Below are 18,421 nucleotides of genomic sequence, written 5' to 3' on the forward strand. Positions count from 1 at the left end.
TTAATAATATGTTTAATTAATACGATGTTTTCGTGAAAAATTAATTAGATGCTTAAATAGTAATATAAATGTGTAATAATGAAAATATTATATTAGAAGTATATACTAGTGTAGGATATAAAAGATCACTTGCTCGTGTGCAATGATTTATCATTGAACTCAAATACCAACAATCCCTTTGTTATTACTCATTGGCAATGAATCATTACCATTTACCGAATTAAAATTGTCTACTCAATGACAATGTACATTCGACATTTTTTCGAATTCTTATTTTTGAAATTTTGATTAACTGATAGTTGATACCTATAGTATTTTCTAATGTCTTTATGTGCAAGTGCAACTGCCAACTGCGCAAGCTAATTTGAATGGAATTAGTTAAGTGTCCGATATCCGTGAATAATAACATCAGGCAGTAATACATGGCCCATGGCTACACTATAGACCATAAACTTTATAAGATTCTACCTAATTATTTCTATAATGTCCTGACAAAAAAGTAAAAAATACTCAACTTGCGACTGTTAACCGACAACGGTTACGATAGCTCATTGCTCATATAATTATAGACCTTACACCACAGACGGCACAGCCTAAAGAGCAATGACTAATGGACTGTTACCTTTATAGTCTGTTTACTGCTTATACATTATGTATAAGGTCTATGCATATATAGGTAGCTTATTGCCTGAACTGTGATAATGATACGATTTGTAAACACAACAGCGGATGGCGCTGATAGGGAAATTTCAGTAGGTAGTAGATACGAGACGACTACGTATGTGATTATTGTTAATGTTGTTTACTATGTAGGTGTTTGCCCGTAGGCATAAGAATAATAATTATAAGCGTTGTACCGATTGGGATTATTTAGTTTCCTAGTCGTTATCATATGTATTGTTTTTCGGCGCCGCTGTCCAGATGCCTTTGATAAATTACCTTTGATACAGCAACACAATGCCTCTAGGACACGCCGTTGTCGTTTGGGAATGGGAGAACCGGAACGGCCGATGGAAACCTCATAGCCCCGAAGTGGCACAGTTGCTCGAAAGGGCTCATTTCAAGAAATTAACCAGGGTGATTCTGAGAGATGCCGATCCGAACATGGAGTCCTCATTTGTCAATTTACGAACCATGTACCAGTGCTCAGAAGAAAACGAGGGTAATTTATTGTATAGTATTATGTAGTATTTCTATCATCTTCATATCATATGACAGACTTTGAAATACAAAAAATTCAATGTCAACATTTTAGGTGCACTTTTGGCTGTACGTAGATCTTATTATCCGGCTAATTCATTGCCTGGTAAAGGAGCTAGGTGGGAATGGGCTGGTGATGTACCTGGAGAGTGGCATACATACGACATGGAATCCCAATGTTTCCTAGAAACAGCTTGGGCAATGGTGAGTTTCCTAAACTAATAATTATAATTGTGGCACATTAAGAGTATGGGATAGTGGTGTTTTGTATCTATTATATGCAGTTAGCTTGTGTTTGATTTTCCAAACACCCATCTACCACTTACTATAGTGAATGAAGCAGTGAAGAAAGTTGAATTGGATTCACGACTAGTCATACTCTCAATGTGCAGCGAGTATATACTATTATTGATATTATTTATTTTTTAACTCAAAATATTTATTTTATAGGGCTGCCAAATTATAGATGTAAGTCGGACTTATTTAGGTTTTCCATACACAATTAATTTTTGTAATTTAACCCAAGTGCGGAATGACAGTGGATATAAACGCAATATTAGACGTGTGAACCAAGCACCATACCCACTAGTTAAAATACAATCAGATGAAGTTATTCAATTTAATGGTTAGTTGATTTAAACTTAAAATATCAAATTAAATTAATTTTTAGTTTTTATTTTAAGATAGAGCAGTTGTAGACACAATTAGAAATTTATCATCAAAAAATGAAACAATTAGAAAATCTAATTCAGAATATATAGATACAATGGCTAAAAAACAACTTCATTATAAAAAAAATAAACAAGTAGTTCATGATAGTCATCACAGTGGGACTAATATAGCTCGTACCTTATTAAGTATTTTTGGTAAGTTACTTAATTTATATTTTCTGTTTTTTGAAAACTTTATAATAATAAAAAAAAAAAAAACATTAAATATTTTTAGCTAATAAAAATCCTTCATCACTATCTAAAGAAGCTCAATGGCCAATAGGAACCACAGCCACTAAAAGCTGTAGTGAATCAATTAAATCAGATTCATCGATAGTTGATTTAGATTCAAGTAGCATACGCAGTGGTAGACGTCCTAGTGTTGATACTATTTCAACTTATCTAAGTCATGACAGTCATGAACTTCGCACATCACGAGTAATAAAATTTAAAATGATAAAATATTTGATTTTTTTTTTTCTATATTATATAATTAAGTATGCCAATAATAAATTATTTTAATTTGTAGTATGATCTCTTGGATTATTCCGGTGGCAGTATTGGAAGTGATGATGCTTTTGAATGTCAACAGAAATCAGATAATTGCAGAAATCAATCAGTTATTGGTATGTTATGGCATTAAAATATGAAGCTAAAGAATATCGTAAATTTAGAATGAATTATTTAAGAATAATATTTTACTTTTAAAGTTCTCTAAAAATGGCTGTTTTTTGTTTATTATTCTAAAAATGATCTAGTTTGATTTATTCAAATTGTATACTTGTATAGTATATTCAGGAGGTAACTCTGTGACATAGCTGTATATAGCTTGTGTTAAAAAACACAATTTTTAATTTTGGAACATATTGTTATTTTTCAGTATTTAAAAAACTAATTTTTTGTGTTATGTTTTTAGGAGTAAATTCAGTAAGCGAAAAATTATCTTGCTATGTTCAAATAGTGGATGATTTTTGGCCAGGACTTGACGTGTTGTGTCCATTTTGTCAAAATCCACTTATCTCATCAAATAAATCAAATAAAAGTTTAGTTATAGCTTTGAGCATATGTCAACACAAAATGCATCTTACTTGTCTTAACTCAATTTTAAACAGTCAACCTTATTCTAATCGGGTATTCTAAATTTAAAAATATTACATTTTTGTATTAATATAAATTTAAAAAAATAAAGGATAATATTTTATAAATTAAATATTGTTTAAATATTTCTTAGTGGATGTATATTCAATGTCCAATCTGTATGAAAGTCTATGGGGAAAAAAGAGGTAATCAACCGCCAGGTGCTATGAAGTGGACATATTTAAATCGATCATTACCCGGATATGGTAGTACAAGAACTATTCAGATCACATATGAGTAAGTATTTACATAAAAACTGATTTTTGGTAATTTGCTTTAAATAATGTAAGTTCTTGATTGTAAAAAAAAAGTTTGCATAACAGTAAAAAAAAAACTTTAATGTCAAAAATACCTAAGCTTAAATAAATTAATAAAGTTTAAAAATAAGGATGTTAAGAATGTTAATAAATCATTGTATATAGTATATGTGGCCAACTTGCAACTTGCGTGTCACATGTGGCTCGCATCTAATTTACAAAATCAAAAATTACTTAATATTATTATGAATATTAAATTTTAGGTATTGGCCTTTAAAAAATTATCAAATTATACAAACATTTTGGCTTTTGGCATCATAGTAATTACTAATTAATAATTATCTATGTGGCCCGCATTATTCATGTTGGCCACCCTTGGTTTATAGTAAAATATATTTTTATTTAATTTCAACTACTTTAAATCTTTAAGAATATCGTCTGGGATTCAAGGTGAAGAACATCCACACCCAGGCCGTCCATACTATGCTTTAGGTTTTCCAAGAATTTGTTATTTACCAGATACTGAAAAAGGAAGGCGTGTATTATCATTGTTGAGTAAAGCTTTTGAGAGGCGACTAGTATTTACAGTTAGACTTTCAATTACAACTGGCAATGAAGATGTTGTTGCGTGGAATGGTATCATACACAAGACAGACTTTGACACCAGAATGCATCATGGTTTTTTAGATGAATGTATTGAACAATTATCAGCACATGGTGTGGTTTGAGTTATTTTCTTGATATAAATTAAGTACCTACTAATCTTATTTTTTTCCAAAATATAATTTTAATAACATTTTCACTTGCTGAATTAAAATAAATTTTTAAAATTTATGGTTATTATGTAATAAATACAGAACAATTGATCATATCCTAAACTGTAGAATAGCAGTATTATAATTTAAATTGTTCATAGGTACACTTACTGAAGAAAATCTAATAAACAATTTTTTTTTAAACAATTTAATACTATAAATAAGTTAATTTACAAATAATTTACTCATCGCTATATTTTTAATGTTTAAGTGTTCATGTTTAAAGTTTTATCAAAAAAGATAAAATTAAATACTTAATTGTGTTTCATTTTTTTTATTATTTAATTATCTATAAATTTATGTTTTTAAACAAAATAATTATTTTGACTTTTTAAACAGAATTATAGTAATGTAAAGATGTTAATGTGTTCAAAGAAATAAATTTCTTATATTTTCCTATTTATACCTAAATTATAGTTATATTACTAATTAGTTGGTTGTTGATACAGGATAATAAAATATATATTAAAATAGATCATTTTATACATATAATATTTTATTAATAAAATTATACAATTATATTAAGTGCAATTTTTTATATAATTTATCCTAAATTATTAACACATTTTCTGTAAAATTTGTTGTAGTCATATTTAGGCCTTTTTTAATAATAATATAAAATTTTAATATGTTGTTGATAAAATATTTTATTATAACTAAAAGTACTTTGATTTTATTGTAACAATGTTCATAAATTCATAATTTTATAACTCAGCAAATGTGTTAATAACCATGTTAATCATAAAAATGTATTTTTTTTAATACATGAGATGTTTTAAATCAAAGTATTTTTAATTTTTATATTTATAAACATCAAGTATAAATAAGCCATATTTTTTATTAATTATTTATTTTTTATATATATTTTTATTTTTTATATTTATAAAAAACTTTTTTTTTTCATTTGATTAAATCATTGTTAAATAATGTTATATATTCTAACCAAGGTGAAGAATAAATTGGTTTTAAAATGATTTCGGTTTTTTTTTTTTTTTTATCTGTTGTGCTTTTTATTTTAATTGTTAAAATTTCAATTTTAAAGTTAAAAAATAGTTTCTAGTATCTAACAACTTATGTATAATGGTGTAATCTTGTGGTGCACTGTCCCAAATCTACCTTATCAGACTATTAACATAAAAATTATTTTATAATGTGTATATGGAATATTTTGATTTAAACAAACTCCACCTACCCACTACTGAAAAAATGTTTTCTAGGTACAGAGATTGCTAGTATTCAAAATGATTTATAACACAATAACAAAACAATTAAATAGGTAAATACCTATATTAACATTTTCAAAATAATCGTTTGTTTAATAAACCATAAAAATAGGTTAAAATCAAGTACCTAGTTATATTATCAATATAGTCTTCAACTTATTTAACTATAGGTACCTACTTATAAACTTAAACATTTTAATAATCTGAATATTATTAATGGAGCAAATGTAAATGAGCATGATAGATGAGTCATCTTTTATATCTTTTAATTTTTATAGACGATGAAATACAACTAATGACTGTGTAAATATATATTATAATATTAATATGATGATAATAAAAAATGTATACATTTACTAGGAATAAAAATAAGTTATCCTTTCCCTCATCTAATATTTTGTAGCTGGCTGAATGACTTCTACATAAAAATAATAAATTATTATTATAATTAATTTTATTGTCATGTAAGCACAAGTCAGGTCATGCATATTTATAAACCATAATCCATATTTTCATATTATATTATTATACCTACACGGCTACATACAAAGTTAATTTAAATCCTTATCTAATCTTTCTAAGCAAAAATAAAATTCATCCTAACATGCTACAAAGTACACTAAAAGTAAATAATAATTTAATTATGGATTCTCTACTCATATTATGTAATAGTGCGTATATGATAAATTGTATAGTTAATAATGAATAATGATTGATTATACAATTAGATGTAGTCGATGTAGATATATTTATTACATTTTATTATTGATTATTATTGTATATGTATTAGGTGGATGGCCGATAGATTAATTAAATATCGGACCTCTCATAGGCACTCAATGTATTTTACACCGATGACGACCACACGAAAATCAATTATTGTCATATTTTTTATGATGACAGTATAGTGCGAATGGTATAATAGAGGGTGATAAGCTGAAATAATAATAGATATGAATATACCATTATTACCATTTATATTTTATAAATTTTGACTTTTAACTTTTCACCGTTATAAATTTTAGTATATTTTTACAATTTCATTATCTAAAAACCTATTGATATTTAAGAAATGGTAATGGTAATCGGAAAAAAAAAGTCGCACGCTAGAAAAAAATTAAAAAACTATCCCGAAAAAAAAATGTTTGTGAAAAATTTAACAAATACTCATTTTTGTACAGTTTTGCAGTTGTAATTTGTATTTTAATATGTAGTGCATAAAATACAATACAAATAAATGTTTGTTATTTACCATAATACCTAACTATCAAAACCCATATCATTTGTATCTTTTAAAAAGATTTTACTGTACGACAATGTCCCGCGAATGCTGATGAGAGAATTTTAATGTTTGCCACTGATAACTATTTTTCGTTATTGGCCAAATCTGATATTTGGTTAGTCGACGGTAATTTTTAGCCTCGGCCCTAAATTCTTGAAGCAATTGTACGTCATTCGTGTACTAATAAATTTTGTTTTTGTCACATCACTACATCAGTATAACCATAAGCGTGCGCAGACATTATTGGCAGGGTAGTCATACATGATACATTACACATTGACATTTAACATGAACAAAAAATTTTTAATAGGGTAACTTTATTTAACTGCATTTACCATAATAAAAAAATATTTTATAAGTAATAATTAAATGTAGTATACCTAAAAAAAAATTTTTTGAGATTAAAATCACAATTCTAAATTAACATACACCTTATTAAATAATTTACAAATTAAATTCTTTATAATATGTAGGTATCGTTTTTTCGAGCAATAATTCGTTAGTCAGTAGTCACATTCGGTAAAAACACGAATACTTTATCATAATATTAATATCATAAACGAATATCGATATTATTCAATGGTCTACCACGGAGCCATAGAACCTAAAATAGATTACTCCATGACTAATTATAAATATGAATATATTTAGCCATGGATTACTCAATATTGTAAACTGAAATCAACCAGTCTGGTTTGCGATAAGATCATAGAGTATTACCACAGACTATACGTCAAATCTCGATACAATAGATATATAATACAATATAATATAATACAACCGTGGATACAGATGTAACTTTTTAACGTATCGTAAACTTCTTGAACACTCGAGCCCGTTTCCGGAACGTATCGATACGTATCGTTTTCTTCCTTGAAAATCTTGTATATGAAAACATAGTCTGTGGTATTACTCTATGGATAGAATTCAATGTTTGAACAGCGATAACCATGATACAATAAATTGATAAAATAAAATTATGATATATTTATTTTATCATGGCAGTTACTAACGACGATATATTTTTTTTAATTTTTCCAGTATTCTTATTTCTAACATTTTACCGTTTACGGACATACTGAAATGGTTAAACATAATATTAAGTTGAGGAGGGGGAGTTGTTCGCAGAGTAGTCAAGTGCCTACCCTGACTACCCCGTGTGCACGCTTATGAGTATAACGCATTCTACAAAATAAAAAAAGAGTAAATTTATTTAAAAACAAGTATTTAGTGTTATATTTAAATAATATCAAACTCATGATTTGTTCTCAGATTTGATATTTTTATACTTAGATTTTTAATTAACAATCATAAATGTTGCAAAATATATTTTTGGAGCCCAAATTATGATTAACGGATGTTTTTATCATTTGTGTCGATCGACACTAAGAAAAGTTTAGAAACCCGATTAGTCAACAATCTACAAAGAAGATAATAACTATCGAAAATATTGCTACCAGGTACAGAAGACCTTTTAACTTATTTCGATTCATATTATGTAAATGATATCTATAGGCATGTAAGTTTAGCTTTTAGTTTTTACCTTGCGTTTTCAAAAAACTTCACTTATGTTTTCATTTTCCTCGTGATTCGTGAAATGTATTTAATACCAATTTAGTAGGGGTGTATTGAACGAATCATATGAGTCTTACGACTGAAAAGTAGACTAATCGAAATGCAAAAATCTATGAAGTACAGACATAAGTATCCGACTATTGGAAAATTAATTTAAAAAAAATAAAAATGTAGATGAAATGGAATTAGCTTTAGATGCTGTAAGAGATTTGAAAGGTATCAAAAAACTAGGACAAACTCAAATTGTAGAAAAACATCGACAAAATAATAAAAGCGGCAAAAAATCGGGGTGTTAAATTTTTTAACAGTCGTAATTCGTAAGTCATAACATACGAAAGAGGTGTAAATAAAATATTAAATTGTTAATTATTGCATTGTTATAATAACTACATAGCCACATAGGTACTAATTATTATTTTAAACTTTTTAATTAATTTACTAGCTCTTTCCTAGAGTGGTATTCGTAGTAGTATACTATAGTGTACGAGTACATGATGATATATTATTGTATCTATATACGTAGTCATTTAGATTATAAGATTTATAAGGACTTATTTTAATGATGTTTTTAGAATTTTGGATATCGTATTATTTATATGACACGAAACTCCGCATTTTTCAAAAAATAATTACAGCTGGCCAGTAGTAGCAACATAATGTAGATGTGTATATGTGTTTGGTGTGCAACGTTTTGTTTTTGTTGCATCAGCTATAATAATAGTAATAATTTTATAGTAGTGATGCATATAGTATATGACAATATTGTGAACCGAACAAAAACAACATCCGTTATCCTTATTTTGTACTCCGTCGAGGCGTAGATTTAAAACGTTAGTCACTACTGTAAAATTCGTTTTCGTCACTCCCACGAGAATTTATGCTCACTATCTGCTTTACCTATTCATAATTATTGTTTTCTTAGACGTGTGTCATAGAATGCTTCCCCACTACTTAAATTTAACGCATGAAATACGGGTGGACGATTTCATGTAGTAGTTGTAATAAAACTAATAGGCATACACATTTTATCGAACAATCGCGCGACAATCGACAATTGCGATTTCTCATCTGACCTTATTCCTACGTTTAAATATTTAATGCAATATACCTAATAACAAGCCGTAAAAACCAAGTTTTGCGTTTAATTCGTGTCAAGTGACATATTATCATCATATATTATTAGGTTTTTTTTGTTTAATGAATTATTTTTCAAATTGTTTTTTTTTTTATTTAATGGATGCTTGTTTTACAAGTTGGCATTAACCGTATTAATACTATTGCGAATAAGATATAAATAAAATTACACTTCTGTGTTCTAAGAAAATTTTTATTGATTTTACTACGTTTCAGAATTATAAATTATTATTATCCATTAAATAATATATTTAACCACTAGACACTAGACTTAGTTTTATCTTATTATGTTGTACAATTCTACTTCTATAATTATAATTTCTATACCTCTACTATAACTGTTATTGATTACTCACTACTGTGTTATTGTTAGAAGTAAATATAAATTAGAACGTAATGACTATATGAACAAAAACAAATTACCTTATACAAATATCACAGTTAACATAAATTAATATACTACATGCAATGTAATACATTATAATATTAATTAGTAATTAGTAATTACTAATGATACGTACACGACTTTTTTTTACAGTTAATTTTTTTTTTTTTTTAAAGCCTACATAACGAAGCTAAAATAATTTAATAATTACAGATAATCAATATATTATAATGATTTATTATCGTATTTAATGATAAACAAATTTTATACAAGAACTTATTACAACTAACATTAGTATTTGTAAATAATAGTTTTATATTATACTAGTCGATTATGCATGACATTGTTTGCAAAAAAATTATATCATCGTCGATTTAACCCTCTTATTAAACTTTATTTATGTAAACTGTACATATTTTTAGATAAAAGATATTGGATTATTATTTATTTGTATTACGGAGTATACATGCTAAGTTTAAAAAAAAAAAAATACCATTAAAAAATCATTTTTTATACCTATTAACCTTATTAAAGAATACATTTTAGAAAATCCTTTCTTATATTGTGGTCTCAACATTATAAAGCGAAACTATAGATCAAATTTAATACTCATAACTTCAACGGTTCCCATTAGACGATGATGAATTAGTGAGTCAGAATATTATGTTGTTTTATACATATAGATTTTATAGGAAGGTACCTATTTCTAAAACTGAGTAGATAAGTATAAAATATAAATACAAATTGGTTAGTAGAAAAAAAAATGTTTGTATATTAAATAACAATTTTTATGGTATAGTCTATAACCTCTATAGGTACTCTATAGTATACCTAATATTATTACACAAAATAATTATATTTATTGTAAATAACCCTAAAAAAAGCTAAAAAGCTAAAAAAAAAGTAAGGATTCCATGTTAAAAGTGGACATCAAAAAGGGTTCCATGGATAAAAAAGTTTAAGAAACGCAGACTTAAATATTACACTGCAGTCATAAATACATATAGTTTTAGATTCTGAGCGGGACGATAAATAATATGTGGTTATTTTTGTATCTGAAAAACATTTTTTCTGCTTTAAATTTATATCAGGAAAGTAAACATAATTGGTACTTTTTTTTTGTGGGAGGGGGGAGGATAGGGCTCAAAAAATAAATAAATAAATAAAAAAAAAAACAAAATTAGAAAAACGAGAATTTTTACACAAAACCAGTTTTTGATATAAATGATTTTCTTATTTTGTTATAGGTCTAAAACAAATAACCGTAGATATTTGAATTTTGCATCAAATATTTAAATTATCATGGTATAATGTGGTAATATAGTACACAAGATATAATTTTCAAAATATTTTGACTCTAACAATCTAAACCAAATTTCTGTAATTATCGATAAGTCTAATAAACCGATAATTAGTTATGTTGGATAAAATGCTTCTTTTTTAATACCTAATAAATAATTTAATTCAAATTTAAAACACCTATTGGCTATTACAGTGACCCACTCAACATGTACTTAACAGCTAACGATACGCACAACTCACTAGCAATTTGCCAACCGTTTATAAATGATTTTACCCAGGTTCGTTACAAAAACAGTAAAAAATAAAAATATTACGACATTACTATATTACTATATTAGTAATAACTAATAATTAAAATTACTATGTATGTGATAAATTGATAAAACAACTAAAAATTAAAAGGTAATAATAGGCAATAATAAAATTACAGAGTATGGAATAGGATTTAGGAAATACATAATATCCCTATAGGTTTTGAATTTCTGATCTTTGTTATACAATAACTTAAATAATATTAACTTAATTTCAAATTTAGTCTTACGAAAAATTAAAGATTAGTAGATAATCTAAAAAAATAAAAAACAGATCTTTACAAGAAACTGTTCAATAGAATTCATGGTATTATTCTATAATATATTTAAAAAAAATTATATCTATTTTCTGAGATCCAGGGTCAAAATAAAATTAAAATATTAATACTATTAATTCATATTTCATGTTAAACAACGACCTTGTGTAAAATTTTAAATTTATGTTAGTGGAACAAAATAAAGTATAATTATACAAGTAATAAATAAGTACCTTTATAGTATAATTCACGCAATATTATATTCATTGTTATTCAGTGAACCACGCAATGTGGATTACAACGTTCAACGAAAAATTGATTTTTTAATTCAATTTTTCAATTTTAAATAATAATAAATTTGAAAAAAAAGAAAACAAAAATTATCTGTACAAATAAATATAATATTTAAATTTAATATAAAATCAGTAATAATATTTTATAATTATTAAATAAACAATTATAGTACCTACCTGATGTAGACAATAATAAAAACTAATAAATAATAATAAAAAAAGAAGGACAAGGAATCGAAGGAACATTCAAAATTAGTTATTTTTCGTTTGATATTATTGAGTGTTATCATATTTTATAATATTTCGTATATTTATAATTCATAATAATATTTGTATAAACTTTGATTCATGGATTAAGAACTAAATTAAAATATACATTGTAATTTGAATTTTTTTGATAATAAAGAACGACAATTTTTTTTGTTTTCGTTTTTTTACTTGATTAATTTGATTATCTGTGATTTGTAAATTCGGGTTTTGACTTTTGATACCTAGGTACACTTTACCTACCTTGTAAATTTTTAAGTCGACAGGCGGTAATCGACCAATCAGTTACTGATAATCACAAAATTCTATAAATAGATGAAATATGATATTATATTCATTGCAACCAGTTATTTATATATTTACATTTTATATGTTATACACATATATATTTTGTACCTACCACCCTTTTTTTAAGAATGAAAAATGCATTATTAAAATAGACACTGGTTAACTACTAAGAATACAACAAATTAATGATTAGATAAAGACTTCTACCTGAAGCTTAAGTCATGCACTTTGATGTATTCTATTTATGGTTGAGCTATATAAAAATAATGATTTAAGGTTTGAATATCTCTTAATTGATGTTATCGATGGAACGCCATACTCATAGATACTCTTGCAAGTATCAAGATAAGATAATATCAGAGATAAATCAATGATGCTCTTGCATTTCTTGCGTAATACGCCCATTTTCACGAGTCCCTTAATTTTGATGGCGGTTAACATGTAAATGATTCCGGATAAGACGCTCTATGTCAATAATGTTATGTAGTATAAAATTAATAATTACTATAATGTACAATATGATTATTGATTCAATAAGGCGCCAAAACTTATATAGTACCTATACACTATGATGTATACATATCATACGATAAGAATGAACTAACCATTCGTTATCTTATTCCCGCAATAAATTTACTTAATTATGAACACGAACTAAGATTAATTGCATCTTCTGACAATACAAATGAAACACTACAAAGACTTAGTAAAGTTGAAAACTTCCTCCACTCAAATAATAAAAAAAAAGCAAAACAAAAAAAAATTAATAATTTTTTTATTATAAAATAAAGTAGTATGTAATTTATAGGTATGTATGTATACATTTAAACTGTAGATAATAATTAATATGTAATTTAAAATAAAAATAAAATTTAATAATAAGTATGTATGTATTAGTAAACTATACTTGTAATAATAATACAGTATAAACTATAAATGCAATTATCATAAAAAATTCAAAATTGTATGTACAATTTTTATTTGTCAATTTCCTGGTTTCGTGCGTAATATAATTTCTCGTTTAATACGTTATTTTTACCTATTCCCTTGGAAGCGTCTTAAAAGAATTCTAGGTACTAAATATGTTTTCATTATCATGGTTACATAATCTTTATAATTAAAAATCTCCACTTCAAGCTGCAAGAAGAACATTTTACAGTTGAATAGTTCGTTGTTTTTCCTTTCAAAAACATATTTATTATTAATAGATTTTTCTTGAAGAAGCGTGTAGCGAAATTAAATAAATCTAAGATACTATTTATTAACCTGTGTAGTGTAAGATCATATCGAATATGTTGTATATTAATTAGGTAGGTATATGATATGAATTTACACACATAACAATACTGGTCGTATTTCGTTTTAAAAAATAAAGCTGTCAATATTTTTATAGATAAATGAAGAAATAGTAAGAAGAAAAATATTCATCCTCTGATGCAATAAAATTAAAGCTATTAAATCTCCAAACAAAAAAATTATTAACATGTTTTATTTTTATTTATAAGACAATAAATTGAAAATCTAAAAAATAGGAAGTTAATAATTTTTTGACTAGGCTCAGTTTTTTCCAGAACAGGTTTGCTGCAGAGAGCTGAAGCCTGATATAGGTAGTAGACTGTACAGTTATCTATAGGTTATAGACTATATATGTCAAATTAAATTGTTTTTATTATAAAATAACTTTATTCACTTTTTCTCCAGGCGTTTATAATTCCGTCCTAATTTCAAAATACATAATTCAAAATATTTTTGTTCTGTCAAAGTTTGAAGATTTTAATGTTGAAAACTATTTTATACTATTTAAGGTGTAGTTAGTACTTGATACAATGTGCCAATCCCCATGGCTCTTGGTCATTGAACTATGGTTAAAAAATAATCGAAAAGTAATACAATTGAAAATGTTAAATATTAACTTGTATATAAGCACTTGACGTTTAAAATAAAAATTTTTTAATTTCCTATCTATGTCATTTATAATTGTGACTTATGGAGATACCTAATTAATAGTTTTTCAAATTCTTTCAGTGGAAAAGTATAAGTAATGTGAACTAACAACTAACAATACCTACCTAAGTATCATCTCCGGTTGTACATGCGTAATAATTCGATGTTATTGCGTCATGGTTGGTGACTATCGATATTGAATAAACATCGATGTCGGGAGTTAGATGTTTGCCACATTGCCATGCCATGTCGACAAAAAACTACCGCCACCTCCTCCGGTCATTACCTCTCGCTTCGCTAGTTCAGTAACAATTCGGCATCAGAAGCAGCATGTACATATTACCATCAAATGTAAAAACTTTAACTTAACTTTATTTTGTAACAATTTGTGAACATAGGTACTCGTTTTATTTGGTAAACTATTAGAAATAAACTAATAATCAAAATATATAGTCATAACACGAGTAGTGTTATTTACATTTTTTTTCTTCAATCATCGCTGCGCGATTTATCATCGGCCGTGGTTCGGGCGGCTTGGGGTCGTAAGATCGTTTTTTACTGTTGACAACAATACAGTTCTCATGGCGCCTAACATTATTCGGCCTAGTCAAATGTTAATATTCAACTCTGCCATGTGTTACGTGAAACAGCGACAGCATTCGGCCGCTGGAGACGTCGGCGGTGGATCGTCAATGTCGCCGAAATCACCGCCGGCCAAGCGGACGTACGTAAAAAATATCTCACCCGAGGAGAAAATATTGCGCAAGTAAGTAAAAAGCAATATATAATAATCAAATAATCACAGTTGAAATATACATTGTGTTAATATAAAATGTAATGTAAATATAATATTAAAAATTATAACCCCTTCCACCACCCACTCCATGTGACACTCCGTGGGTCTGTGCTATCTACACATACTTCCTCGCTAACCTCACCACCACTTCACCGCTGTAGCTATTGTAATCGCGTTTTCCACAAACGCCAACGCATCGGCAATGGTAAAACGATGTTGATATTATTTATTTATTATAATTTATAATATATTTCGCGTCCCCCCAAGGCGTGGGTTAATGGTCGCCTGGTAGATAAACCATATATTTGCACATAGCGTACAGACAATATTAAACAAACAACTGAGTATATGAATAACCCATATTGTTCGCTACCTGCAATATTAATGTTTATATTATATTTTATCTTTTTTTGTCATGGTTTTATATAACTTTGTACTTGGGTGGTTTACTTGGCCGTTGCGGCATGAACAGCAATAGTATTTGGCGTGGTTACATGCAGTTACCTGTTGACGCATGTTTGCATGTAGCTGCCGCGAATGCATGCAATTAAAATATGATTATTAAAGATCGCTGTTAGCAATTAAAGCGATAAATCTTATTTTTACGATTAAAAATAATTATATAAAGATACAATTATGATCTTGCCATCTCTCCTGTACCTACATGAAACAGTTAGAGCACACGCCCTATCTCTGAAATTACGGAAGTTCTCCAGTATTTGTACCAATCACGTAGGTATAATCCTATAATCCTTACTAATCCTTAAAAAAGATTGAAAAGACAGTAAGGTCACGATCCACTAACTCAATAATAGTACCTACCATCCTACGATCCATGTAATGATCATCACAGGGCTTAAATATTAACAGCATTATTACTAAAACTTTTATCTATATACCTATTAGTAGGTACTAATAATATAATATAGTAAGTTGTTAAAATATTATATTTAATTACAAACAATACACAACAATCTTACAAATAATAATCATTCTGTTGATTAAAAAACTATTTTAAATTTTAAGTAGTTTAGAATTTTGATGTAAGATAGGAGTTTTAGAAGTAATTAATTATTTTAACATTATTAAAATACTTATAAAGTTGTAATATTATATCTTAATTTATAATTGTGTGATAATTTTAGCTGATTAAGTGTAAATGGTAATTATCTTGAATTAATATTCTCAGAGTTGAATATTTGTCAAATTATTGATAATTTAATAAATATTTCAATTTAAAACCGTATTTTCCTAATGGTTCATTGATAAAAATTGAATATTTTTAAATTTATCTATTTTTGATTCATGGTTGAATGATAGATAATAATTAATAATATAAATTAGTGATTATTGATTACTAATAGTTTATTAATTAATATTCTTACATCAACATTTAAAAACTAGTTTAATATAAAGCAAAGTCGCCAAAATATTATTCTACACTCTAATTAAGCCATTTTAAATTTATTACTTGTTTTTAGATAAATCCTTTTATTATATTACCAATTTACTTACTTATTAATTAATAATTATATATGTATTTCCCAGCCATTCCTTCAAACTTGGCCTTAATGATTCTCCATTCTGTACTCTTCACCTAAATGAATGCATTTGTGACTTATCCCATATTCTACTCGACTGCCCTGCCCTAAAACTCAAATGCATTATTTTAGAAAATGAACTTCAAACTCTTAATATCCCCTTAAATATTCACTCCATACTCAACTCAAAATCCACCACTGCCATCAAATTAATTATCTCTTTTATTTTGGATGCTAGCTTCATTATTTAATATGTATAATAATGTTTAATGTATAATGTTGTTTTATGTATTACCGCTGTAAATGTCGAGCTATCATAGTTGTATACTAATAGCTAATAAAAATAAAAAAAAAAAATAAAAACAAATTATATATGTATATATTTTTTTCTAGGAAATTACGAAATAGAGAAGCAGCACAATTGTCTAGAGATAAAAAGAAAGCACAATTCAATATTTTATCAGGAATGGTTCATGGCTTAAGAAAAGAGGTGTGTACATTTTTTTACATAAACATTGAATGTATTTAAGTACATAAATATTAAATCTTTAATTTGTAGAATATTATTTAAGTAGGTATTACATTTCTCTTTATTAACATACAAAACATTTATATTCTCTAAAATATAACATATAATATACTTATATATTTTTTACTCTTAATATGTAGATAATATTTGATCTGAAACAAAGAATGGTACATATATGTATTTATATTCCTTTCAAAAATTTATAGTTATGTACCTTATTCTATTATGTTTTCAATATAATCAATTTTAATAATAATTTTGTTTAAATTGTAGTATCTATCTAATATTTTACAAATAATAAAATATTGTATTTTCAGAATGTACATTTAAAAGAAGAAATAGAAACTTTACGGGCCAACCAAGAGCAATTGATTGCCGAAAATGAAAGATTACGAGAACAACTTTCCATTGAGTCATCCGTACCAAAATCAGTAGTTACAGATTTCTGTACAACAGCAGTTAATAACAAGTTTTCGATTGATGGACCTGCCGTGTCCAATAGACACCCTCTGCAGAAGGGCAAACGGAGTCGAATATCTTGTTTGATGCTCTGTTATCAGATTCTGTTCCTATTACTGACCATTCCATCCTACATGATCTCAAGCTTCCAGAGGACGATGATGATATGGATTGGCTTGACAACAATGTTTCAAAACGTTTGGAGAAAATTGCTGATGAACTACTCGGCGAAGTAAGTATTATTTAGTTCAATTAATGCGAATACAATGAAAATTTGTTTTATTTCAAAATTGTTTTACAGAGTTTCCTTAATGAATGTTCTCTTGATGAAATGGTGGGGGACACATCAGAAGTCATGGAACCCGGTCAAAATATTGATTTACCCAATGCAAACATAAATGATAATGATCCAATATTCATGCTAAACACAGACACAGATTTAATTACAGATACAGTTAAAATTCCAAATGAAGAAATGCAATTTTTGGCACCTAATAATATTAAATCTGAAATTGAAGAACATTTCGAAGAGAAAAGTGATTCTTTGGAACGTTTTATTATCGTAGAAGAAGCTGTTGAAGAAGTAACAACAACCTATGATGAACATATTCTTGAAATATGCCAGGAAGATGACATTGACACAGAACAGTATGAAGATATTGGTTATGAATCGCTTAGCTCTCCCGAATATGATTATAGATCACATTATAATACAC

At 26.9% G+C, this 18,421-nt stretch overlaps 2 protein-coding genes across 3 annotated transcripts; both read left to right on the plus strand.

The window, feature by feature from the left end:
* The first annotated feature begins 691 nt into the window (after positions 1-691).
* On the plus strand, positions 692-4,292 carry LOC112594587 (protein deltex-like). Of its 2 annotated transcripts, none has more exons than XM_025339450.1 (9): positions 692-1,162; positions 1,256-1,404; positions 1,651-1,825; positions 1,884-2,066; positions 2,146-2,348; positions 2,440-2,536; positions 2,827-3,041; positions 3,142-3,284; positions 3,755-3,842. In XM_025339450.1, exons 1-9 carry the CDS (start codon positions 958-960, stop codon positions 3,756-3,758), a joined length of 1,374 nt encoding a protein of 457 aa, XP_025195235.1. In that variant the 5' UTR covers positions 692-957; the 3' UTR covers positions 3,759-3,842. The 2 variants fall into 2 exon arrangements, with proteins under 2 accessions (XP_025195235.1, XP_025195234.1); XM_025339449.1 differs by having other exon boundaries at positions 705-1,162; positions 3,735-4,292.
* A 10,371-nt stretch (positions 4,293-14,663) lies between these two features.
* Positions 14,664-18,204, plus strand: LOC112594778 (X-box-binding protein 1). The gene is made up of 4 exons (XM_025339759.1): positions 14,664-15,146; positions 17,111-17,207; positions 17,564-17,937; positions 18,007-18,204. The coding sequence occupies exons 1-4, from the start codon at positions 14,962-14,964 to the stop codon at positions 18,101-18,103; spliced, it is 753 nt and encodes a 250-aa protein (XP_025195544.1). The 5' UTR covers positions 14,664-14,961; the 3' UTR covers positions 18,104-18,204.
* The last annotated feature ends 217 nt before the right edge of the window (positions 18,205-18,421 follow it).

Source organism: Melanaphis sacchari, unplaced genomic scaffold, assembly GCF_002803265.2.
Source record: "Melanaphis sacchari strain LSU unplaced genomic scaffold, SCAv2.0 Contig23_pilon_pilon, whole genome shotgun sequence".
NCBI classification, from domain to species: Eukaryota; Metazoa; Arthropoda; class Insecta; order Hemiptera; family Aphididae; genus Melanaphis; species Melanaphis sacchari.

Excerpts from the sequence above, each read along its gene's own strand:
- LOC112594778 (XM_025339759.1), top strand. The coding sequence starts at position 14,962 with ATGGCGCCTAACATTATTCGGCCTAGTCAAATGTTAATATTCAACTCT. Across the intron at positions 15,147-17,110 it reads GAGGAGAAAATATTGCGCAA|GAAATTACGAAATAGAGAAG; the intron begins GTAAGTAAAAAG and ends ATTTTTTTCTAG. Across the intron at positions 17,208-17,563 it reads TTCATGGCTTAAGAAAAGAG|AATGTACATTTAAAAGAAGA; the intron begins GTGTGTACATTT and ends TTGTATTTTCAG.
- LOC112594587 (XM_025339449.1), top strand. The coding sequence starts at position 958 with ATGCCTCTAGGACACGCCGTTGTCGTTTGGGAATGGGAGAACCGGAAC. Across the intron at positions 1,405-1,650 it reads TAGAAACAGCTTGGGCAATG|GGCTGCCAAATTATAGATGT; the intron begins GTGAGTTTCCTA and ends TTTATTTTATAG. Across the intron at positions 3,042-3,141 it reads GTCAACCTTATTCTAATCGG|TGGATGTATATTCAATGTCC; the intron begins GTATTCTAAATT and ends AATATTTCTTAG.